This window comes from Balearica regulorum, chromosome 1 (genome assembly GCF_011004875.1).
Source record: "Balearica regulorum gibbericeps isolate bBalReg1 chromosome 1, bBalReg1.pri, whole genome shotgun sequence".
Classification (NCBI taxonomy): Eukaryota; Metazoa; Chordata; class Aves; order Gruiformes; family Gruidae; genus Balearica; species Balearica regulorum.
In genome coordinates this window covers 219,223,017-219,233,743 of record NC_046184.1, presented here as the reverse complement: position 1 = coordinate 219,233,743, position 10,727 = coordinate 219,223,017, and the positions used below count along the sequence as shown (strand labels likewise).

Below are 10,727 nucleotides of genomic sequence, written 5' to 3'. Positions count from 1 at the left end.
GAACCTCTCCATAGGCAGGATCCTGATTGGACGTCCCTCTAACTTGACAAAACTCCATGTTCCCAGCATTTGAAGGGACATAAGATTACTTACATTATCCTCTTTTTCCTTCTGGTCTTAGCTTCTTTTTCACATAGTCTGAGTGCTTTTCTTACTGGAGACACAAAGAAAACTAGCTCCAGTGCACTATTACTGTGAACCCATTCTGCATCTTTTCTTACTTTTGCATCCTGTCCTGACACAAAGCAGCATATGAAAAAGGCAAAACGGAATATAGGTGATCCAGTTTATAATCTGAGTTAACTCCATAGCCTGCTGGGATGTGTGCTGGTTGTGGTTGGGGTAGAGTTAATTTTCATCACTGTAGCTAGGATGGGGGTATGTTTTGGATTTGTGTTAAAAAGTGTGTTGATAATACAGAGATGTTTTCATTATTGTTGAGCAGTGCTTACACTGAGTCAGGGCCTTTTCTGCTTCTCGCCCCACCAGCGAGGAGGCTGGGGGTGCACAAGAAGTTGGGAGGGGACACAGCTGGGATAGCTGACCGCAGCTGACCAAAGGGATATCCCATACCATATGACATCATGCTCAGCATATAAAGCTGGGAGAAGAAGGAAGTGGGGGGAGGGGCACATTTGGAGTGCTGGTGTTTGTCTTCCCAAGTCACCCTTATGTGTGATGCAGCCCTGCTTTCCTGAAGATGGCTGTACACCTGCCTGCTGATGGGAAGTGGTGAATGAACTCCTTGGTTTGCTTTGCTTGCATGAACAGCTTTTGCTTTACTTATTAAACTGTCTTTATCTCAACCCATAAGTTTTCTCACTTTTCCAATTCTCTCCCCCATCCCACTGTGGGGGAGTAAGCAAGCAGCTGTGTGGTGCTTAGTTGCCAGCTGGGACTAAACCACAACAGGATGTAAACTGGAAAGTCCTTCATGGATTCATAATGCATCACCTGATTCATGTGCCTTCATTCATCTTCTGGCTCCTCCTGAATTGCACTTCTCCTATTTTTTATTTACATGCTCCCCCCACCTGAGGCCCTGCTGAGTCACAAGACCTTCCCAATCTCCTCCAGATCCTGGACATTGGCCATTCACAACTGCAGGAGGAGGGAGCTTGATGGGAAACAGACCCAAGTGACTGCAGGGCCTACTCCTGCTCCAGTGTCTGCCAGTTCCTTGGATACGCTCCAGGCCCAGCAGGTGCTCTCAAAGGCACTTTGCTTTGTGTATCCCTTTCCTTATCACAGCCAACAGAAGTCATGAAGAGCCACTGAGGCTATTCCACCTTCTTAATTTCACAGGTTTACAGACACCTCATTAAAGAATTCAGAATACAATCTGATTTTTGAATGCCTAGAGACGTGATCCCACTCAGCAGCCTCAACCAATTTTTGTACTGCAATAGCTTTAGAGATCTCCCTTTCTCATTTTCCAGTTTATATTCCAAGGAGTCTCTCTCTAGTAGTTTTCCATGAGGCTTTCCCCAAAACAAAAACCTCCCTGAACTAATTTGGTCATCCTGTGTAAAATACATATAGACAGAAGTGTATGTCTGTTCTCAAAAACATCATCCTTGTTTGAACATTGTGCTCAAACACTTTCCAAGCACAGTCTCCTAACCATGACACCTTCCCAGGCATAGAAAGAGAGTTCAAATGCTAGCAATGAGGCTGAGTCTTAATTTCACGTAGCATCCTCCCCATCCCTCTTTCATTGGTATATCCTTACCCTCCCAGGAAACAAACAAAGCCTACAGCTAGCAGGGTCTGAGCTACTGGCAACAAGAATCAGAGAAGCATTAGTTTGTCATATCTAGATTAGACATAACCTTTTGAAACATTCAAGTATGAGCTATGATACACTTCCTTTCACTTATTTAATTATGTTTGACTGAACATTTCCAATGGCTTTTTGACACAGTCACTTCACTGTACCTTCAAGTCAGCATTGTGCAAAGTCATGTCCCTTTTGAAGACAGCACTGTTTCTCATTTCACCTCGAAGGACTACTGCTATCACCACAGAGCTACTTTTGAGATATACTTTATTTACAGCAACACAAAGAGCAGTACCAAAAAAAAAAGATGTCTTAACTGTCCCTCCTAATCCCACCTTTACAAATGCTTTCTGGATACAAAATCTTTATGGAAACATTTTGCTGCTCTTGGACCTACAAGTGAATAGATGTCTCACCACAGCAGACCAGAATGGTTCGGTCCTGTTTGGTCCCAGTCAGTTGCTGGTCAGGATGTTGCTGAGGCTCAATGAGACAGGCTCTGGGTTCAGGTGTGTCCCAAAGGAGAAGCAGTTACCACCACCACCAATAAGCAACAACTCCTTCTCATTTGGCAGAAAGACACTACTATGATTATGTAGCATTAATGGCCACTCCAGATGCTCCTGAAAAAGGAAAGGAGAATGTGAACATACAGGACTCCAACACACATGTACCTCATACACTCCTGTAGAGATACCTCATAGGGTACCTTCATTAGAACGTTAAGAACAGCCACACTGGGTTCCATCTAGAATCATTTAGTCCACCGTACCACCCACAAATGTGGGCAAAAATAGATAGCTAGAGAACAGAGGAACAAGGAAACCATTATATACTCTTCTAGTATACTCCACCTACCCAACAACTTGCAGTTCAGTGATTTTTAAATGAGAGAGAATGTCTTTGTACTCCCTGAATCTTAATTTTTTTCCTTCTAAGAACATAGCCAGTCACTTTTTGAATCCATGTAAACCTTTGGCATTCGTGTACTGTGGCAAGGAGTTCCAGAGCTTACCTATGTTTCATATGAAGCACTCTTTTGAAGCATATTGCCTGCCAGCTTCTTTTTATGTCTGCTAGTTCTTATATCAGAAGTAGTAATGACCAGTCATGCCCTCTTCAGCACAAAGGAGACAGCCTAAAGTACATAGTTATACACCTGAGGTCCAAGAAACATCTGATTTATAATCTGTATGTCAGACAATCTGAAGAGAAGCTCTTTCATGATGACCTCCAATATTCAAAAGGTCAGGAAAGTGAACCTTGGAGACACACTTGTTGCAGATAACAGACTGTAGCAGTAACAAAATTGCTGTGTAGCAATTCAGTTATTGTTGGGGCCACTGGAATCTGAAGATGACAGATTGTAGAGGCTTCCCTGTAAAATGCTCAAGACAGAAGGAAACTTTTATGAGGGTGTCCTCATCCATATTCTTGGAGAAAGGTTAAGGGATAGTGATGAAGAGAGATCTATCTGTCCACAGTAACTGTTCCATGGCTTTTTCAAGCACAGAGAAAGCTGCCAGCCGATGGTTTTGGTGCTATCACCTTCCAACACATGTATCAAAGCAGTAATACTAATAGTATTCAGTACTGCACAGAAAATCACTAACAATTCCAGTCTTTCAAAACTTGAGACCAATCCACATACACTGTATAGTACTCCTTTAGCACAATACTGGCAGGTTCAAAAGCCTACAGTTTTGCGTAAGTCAAAGCAAACAGCCTCATAAGCAAAGGCAGCTACCAATCCATCTGCACCCACTTATTCAATGTAAATTAAAAAATTTTATTATTTTAGATACAACTTTATTATCACTGTACCCATCCTCACCACTATCCAACAAGAGTAGCCTATTTTATCTAAAGGATCCTAGGCCACTTGTAACTCCTGCTATAGAGAGTAAGAAACAACTAAACTACATTTAAGCATGCTTTATGCCCTCAGGAAAATGTTGCAAGGTCAGCCAGATGCACATATACTGCCTATTACGAAAAACAGACCAGTCACACATTCCAAGTGACAGGATCCATATGTACGGATATCTAAAGAAATTTGTTTCTTTCTGTAAAAGATAAATAAAACTTGTCAAACAACAGAACCTTTCTCATAGGATCATGGAATGGTTTGGGTTGGAAGGGACCTTTAGAGGTCATCTAGTCCACCCTCCCTGCAATGAGCAGCAACATCTTCAACTAGATGAGGTTGCTCAGAGCCCTGTCCAACCTGACCTTGAATGTGTCCAGGGATGGGGCATCTACAACCTCTCCTGGCAACCTGTGCCAGCATTTCACCACCCTCATTGTAAAAAATTTTTTCCTTATATCTAGTCTGAATCTACTCCCCTTTAGTTTAAAGCCGTTACCCCTTGTCCTATTACTACAAGCCCTACTAAAAAGTCTGTCCCCATCTTTCTCATAAGCCCCCTTTAAGTACTGAAAGGCCGCAATAAGGTCTCCCCGGAGCCTTCTCTTCTCCAGGCTAAACAACTGCAATTCTCTCTCAGCCTGTCCTCATAGGAGAGGTGTTCCAAAACTCTGATCATTTTTGTGGCCCTTCTCTGGACCCACTCCAACAGGTCCATGTCTGTCTTGTCCTCCAGGCAGTATTATCACAGATGAGGACTACTCACAGATTTACACTAAGTTTTGCACACAGTATGCCAAAATCCTCCTATGTGACATCACCTGTATGATGGTTCTTCACTAAATCATAGAACAGGATCACAGAATAGTTGGCGTTGGAAGGGACCTCTGAGTATCATCTAGTCCAATCACCACTGTTCAAAGCAGGCTCAGCTACAGCAGGTTGCTCAGTCCCTTCCCCAGTCAGGTTTTAAGTATCTCCAATAATGGAGACAGCATAGACTCTCTGAGCAACCTGTTCAGTGTTCAATCACCCTTACAGTAAAATTTTTTCTTATGTTTAAGTGGAGTTTCCAGTATTTTCATGCTGTTTTCTTCTTTTACTTCAGGCAGCAGCTACAGCATACAGTAATTTCCACTATGAAGTTTTTAATGAAATTATACCACAGACCTCCATAAAGACTGAGGCTCTGGTCTGATCTCTTCTTCCATAGACATCCTGAAATTACTATGCTTGTGCCCATCTCAGTTCTGACCTCCCTGTCTGGAATCACAGACTGGTCAGGGTTGGAAGGGACCTCTGGGGATCATCTAGCCCCACACCCCCACACACCCCCCCCCCCACTAAAGCAGGATCACCCAGAGCAGGTTGCACAGGATCGCATCCAGGCAGGTTTTTAATCTCTCCAGAGGAGACTCCACAACCTCTCTGGGCAACCTGTTCAAGTGCTCTGTCACCCGCATAAAGAAGTTTTTCATCATGTTCAGGTGGAACTTCCTGTGTTCCAGTTTGTGCCCACTGTCCCTTGTCCTGTTGCTGGGCACCACTGAGAAGAGTCTGGCCCCATCCTCTTGACATCCATCCTTCAGATATTTATGTGTTGATGAGATCCCCTCTCAGTCTTCTCCAGGATAAACAGACCCAGCTCTCTCAGCCTTTCCTCATAAGAGAGATGATCCTGTCCCATCATCTTTGTAGCTCTCTACAAATAGAGCAGTTCTGTGCCCTCCAGTCTTCTGCACACTCAGACTCTCCCTCTCTTTTATGTTCTCTGGGCTAGTAAAAGCATTTCAAAATTAGATGCTACCTCAAACAGGGAATATTTATCCCACCCACAAATTTGCCTGCTGTGCACTCTCCACTCTGTTTCAGGGAATAGCCCTAAATTTACCACGTTCCTTCACAGAGCACTGTTTACCCTGAAAGAAAAATTTCAGTACTTACCACATTAATCATATAGTCCAAGCAGACACCAGTCATTAAGTCAATGACAGTGACACCTGGCACAGAGGATGAGTGAAACCACACTCCGCCAACAAGCAGAAGTTTTCCATCATGCACATGGGCAGTATGTGAATACCTGTGAGTTCAAAATGAGACTGAACTCCATTAGTAGGAGAGGTAGGTGGAGACAGGATGAAGATTCACTGCTGAATGCCTTCTACTTACCTTGGGATGAGAGGAGGTTGTGTCTCTACTGTCTGCCACTGGAAGCCGTGTTCAAGCTCCCTCAGAAAGAAAACTGAACCTAAGGGCTGCTCAGCTGCTCCCAGACCTCCTGCAATGAGCACTCCTCCTTTCCAGCTACAGGCACTGTGAGAGTGACGGCTTTCTGGTACTGGACCCTCAACTGGAATCTAGGAAAACATAAGTCCAAGGCTGAAGTTAGCCAAGCTACGTGTTTTCTTCAGGGAATAGCCCTAAAGTTACCACATACTGACATCATCTACCTAGAGTTGTGCAAAGCATTTGACAGTCCCGCATGACATCCTTGTCTCTGAATTGGAGAGACATGGATTTGACAGATGGACCATTCTGTGGGTAAGGAATTGGCTGGATGGTCGCACACAAAGAGTTGCAGTCAACGGCTCGATGTCCAAGTGGAGACCAGTGACGAGTGGCATTCCTCATGGGTTGGTATTGGGACCAGCGCTGTTTAACATCTTTGCTGGTGACATGGAGAGTGGATCAAGTGCGCCGTCAGCAAGTTTGCCAAGGACACCAAGCCATGTGCTGCTGTGGACACGGTGGAGGGAAGGGATGCCATCCAGAGGGACCTGGACAGGCTTGAGAGGTGCACATGAAGTTCAGCAAGGCCAAGTGCAAGGTCCTTCACATGGGTTGGGGCAATTCCAGGCACAAGTACAGGCTAGGCAGAGAATAGAATGGAGAGCAGCCCTGAGGAGAAGGACTTGGGGGTGTTGGTGGACAAGAAGCTCAACATGAGCCAGCAACGCGTGCTTGCAGCCCAGAAAGCCAACTGTGTCCTGGGCTGCATCAAAAGCAGCGTGACCAGCAGGTCAAGGAATGTGATTCTCCCCCTCTACTCCACTCTCATAAGACACCACCCGGAGTACTGCATCCACCTCTGGGGTCCCCAGTAGGAGACATGGAGCTGTTGGAGGAAGTCCAGAGGAGGCCATGAAGATGATCAGAGGGCTGGAGCACCTCTGCTATGGAGACAGGCTGTGAGGGTTGGGGTTGTTCAGCCTGGAGAAGAGAAGGCTCTGGGAGGACATTGGAGCAGCCTTCCAGTACCTAAAGGGGCCTACAGGAAAGATGGAGAGGGATTCTTTATCAGGGAGTGTAGTGATAGGACATGGGGGAATGGCCTTAAGCTGAAGGAGGGGAGATTTAGATATTAGGAAGAAATTCTTCCCTGTGAGGGTGATGAGGCACTAGCACAGGGTGCCCAGAGAAGCTGTGGCTGCCCCTGGATCCCTGGAAGTGTTCAAGGCCAGGCCAGATGGGGCTTTGGGCAACCTGGGCTAGTGGAGGGTGTCCCTGCCCATGACAGGAGATTTGGAACTAGATGATCTTTAAGGTCCCTTCCATCCCAAACCATTCTGATTCTATGATTCATTTCCAGGCTCTTAAATGATCTCTTCCCTGTTGCATGCCCTGTGGGATGTAACGTTCTTTCCTGCCATAGAACAGTTAGGAACAGTTGCTGGAGGAGAACAGAGTAAGCATGATAGGGAACAACCAAAAAAACCCCAATCTGCAAATGTTCTTCTAGGAATGGCTAAGTAGAAATGTTTCCATTTACACTATCTCAAATATTTCTCTGGCCTTCGGTATATTTAATATCTTACAGTCTTTAGAGGCTTCTATTTCTGCACATTTATTAGAGGTAACTTTATTTTATTCTTTCATGCTGCTTTCTGTTCAAGACATGCACCTGAGAACCACACGTTTACAAACACATGGACTAATGCAGTGACCAGCAAAGCAGGTGATCGGTGGCTCAAACTACAGAGCAAGATAAAATGCTGAACTGCAGTACTAATATGCAGAAAGAAAATCTTTAGTGCAAGAACTAAAGAAAAAAATGTAAGATGAGGGTTTTAAAGGAATATCATAGCAAACAAGCTGTGGAGAAAATTACAGAGGCCATCTGGTCCATCCATTTCTCCTAAAGCAAATTCAACTATATCTATTATCATCTCAAGAGATGGTTATTTAATGGTTTCTGAAAGTCTCAATGACAAGAATTTCTCACCTCTTTAGGCATTCTATTGCAGTGCTTTCCTATCTTCACAGTTAATAGCTTTTCTTAGTGTCCAACTGAAGTTGCCCTTCCTATAGATTCCTTGTACTACCCAAAGTAAATATGGAGAATAATTTGTTTGTCCTCTCTGCAGCTGTATTTCACATATTTGAAGATTCATTTCTATCTTGACTCTTCTCCAGACTCAATAGCTGTAAGGCCTTCAAAATCTTCCCCTGTAAGGTATGTGGTCTGGTCATTCTCGTTACATACCTCTATAGAGCTGTATTTCATCCTGTCCCTCTCTTTTTCTCACAAATCAGCTTTGGGTATTTTACAAGGGTCTTGCTGAGATTAAGAGCATTGAAGAGAATAGAAGGACCAATTTATGTGTCTTACAGATAACATTCCTGGTTACATACCTGAACACACAGTTTAGGCCTTCCACAACAGCATGATATTGCTTACTCATGTTTAGCTTGTGATCTCCTGTAATTATGCATCTCTCACCTTATAATTGTGCTGTGCACTATTTTTAAAACTCACTCTATCTTTAATAAACCGGTTTGTTTTTCCACAAGTATTTCTTCCATGTCAAAGTAATTTTGAATTTTCATCTTGTCCACTAATGTACTATCGAGCCTACTCTACCTGATGTTAACTGCCTATATAATATAAATATTCTTTGCTTCATGATTCTTGTCATTAATAAATGGACCCCAGGACTGATCCTGTGGGATACCACCATTTCCACTGAGCGTGATTTCTAAATATTCTCAAAGTCTGATTTCCAAATAATTTTGCGCTACCCTGCAATACTCATATGTAAACCATGCTTTCTTAGTATGTTATGAAAGCGTAACACAAGATGTGTCAAAGTCCTACTAAAGTCATGATATATACCCTTTCTTCAGGACAAAATCTACTGTCATGCCATAGAAGCACAATTAATTAATTAATTAAACAAATTACTTCTTGAACTCTTGTTGGTGGTGACTTATCTCCCAATTATCTTCCAGATATTTAAGTCTGATACTATTAGTTTTTGTATTTTTGAGGACCTGAGATGAAGTTGATTTGGCTTCTATAAAAGAAGTTCAAAGTGTATGTGGAGGGTGACAGCATCTGTTTCATTAAGTTTATTGAATCACAGTCACTTTCAATGCAAATGGAATAATAAGTAAAGGGGGAATCGATAAACAAAACCACAGAAACACAAACCTGATAGACAAGGGATAATGGAGACAATGCCAAAGATCAAAAGTCTCCAATCACTAAACCATGGGTCATTAAAAAACTCCAGGCATAGCTTTGGAGAGGGCCAACCTGGACTTTGCAACTGATAAGGGGGAAGTGAGGAATACGATGATTCAGAAGACTCAAGGGACTAAATAAAACTTATTAAGCAATGTTTAGGAGAAGGGGATCATTGGGGAACAAGGACGGGGAACAAACAGAAAAGAATATAAAAGGGGTCAGTCGCATGTAAACAGTCACTGGTCAGTACACTTGTCTAACTGAGCTCTGCACCTGATCAATCTATCTAATTGATTAAATACTTTCTTATCTATCTTTCTGTGTAATATCACTCTCTGCCCCACGCAAGTGATGCATGGACTAGATGTCTGCAACTGCAGAGACAAGTATTAGTGAATATGAACCCAGCAAATGGAGTCAGAGCAGAGCAAGGGGAAGCATTCCTGGGCCTTTTGTGCCAGCAACCAGAGCAAGTGAGGATCTCAGCATCAGGAGTTGGAGAGGCCACAGATTTTAGAAGCATCTTCATGGCTCTCAAAGACTTTGTGTCCAGAGTGCCAGCTACTGTGGGGGGTGGGGGGCAGGGGGCAGTGTGAGTGAATTTGGGACAACAAACTGGAGTCAGATTGGGAATGTAAGAATCCCTGGGCCTGTGACATGAGTGGAGGTCTCTGTGCCAGACAACTGGGACAAGACCACCACGTCACAGGACCCATGCATGTCCCAGATGCAACGATTTGGGTGACCGGGGCAACTGAATCAAATGAGAATCTCAGCACCAGCAGCTGGGATAGGACCATGGGTCACAGCACCCATGTGCCTGGATGCCCGCTGCTGGAGGGGGGACCAGTGTATTTGTATTTTTCCCTGAACTGTGCATGTATGTGAGTGTGCATCTCCAAGTCTTGTACTTGAGACCTTTCACCATCTTGGTCGCCCTCAAGAAGAGACTCATAGAATCACAGAATCAGAGAATATCTCTAGTTGGAAGGGACCCATAAGGATCACTGAGTCCAAGCCCCTGCTCCTCGCAGGAACTACCTAAAACCAAACCATATGACTAAGGGCATTGTTCAGATGCTTCTTGAACTCAGACAGGCTTGGTGCCACGACCACTTTCCTGGCCAGCCTGTTCCAGGGACCAACCGCCCTATCAGTGAAGAACCTTCTCCTAATGTCCAATCTGAATTTCCCCAACACAGCTTCATTGCATTTTCTCCCGTCCTATTGCTAGCCACCAAGGAGAGGAGATCAGCACCTCTCCCTCCACTGTCCTGCTTGAGGAGGTTGAGGACTGTGATGAGGTCACCCCTCAGCCTTCTCTTCTCCAAGCTGAACAAACCAAGTGACCTCAGCCACCCTTCATTAAGTCTTGCCCTCCACTCCTTTCACCATCTTGGTCACCCTCCTCTGGACACACTCTAATAGTTTGACGTCCTTCTTATAGTGAGGCGCCTGAAACTGCATACAGTACTTGAGGTGGAGCCACACCCATGAAGTGTAGAGTGGGACAATCACCTCTCCCGACCAGCTTGCTACGCTATGCCCGATACACCCCAGGACATGGCTGGCCCCTTTGGCTGCCAGGGCACACTGTTGACTCATATTCAACT

The 10,727-nt window shown here is 44.3% G+C and overlaps 1 protein-coding gene across 4 annotated transcripts in view; it reads right to left on the bottom strand.

Moving 5' to 3' along the window:
- Window positions 1-2,039: 2,039 nt before the first annotated feature.
- Window positions 2,040-10,727, bottom strand: part of LCMT2 (leucine carboxyl methyltransferase 2) — a 27,890-nt gene continuing 19,202 nt past the window's right edge. For 3 of the 4 annotated variants that reach the window (XM_075742792.1, XM_075742794.1, XM_075742793.1), the window contains 3 exons: window positions 5,817-6,004; window positions 5,592-5,727; window positions 2,040-2,403 (listed from right to left, as the gene is read on the bottom strand). In XM_075742792.1, coding sequence (XP_075598907.1) covers window positions 2,236-2,403; window positions 5,592-5,727; window positions 5,817-6,004 — 492 coding nt within the window. In that variant the 3' untranslated portion in view covers window positions 2,040-2,235. Of the gene's footprint in view, window positions 2,404-2,795; window positions 2,919-5,591; window positions 5,728-5,816; window positions 6,005-10,727 lie in introns of all 4 variants that reach the window. The other variant, XR_012833483.1, reaches the window with a different exon arrangement.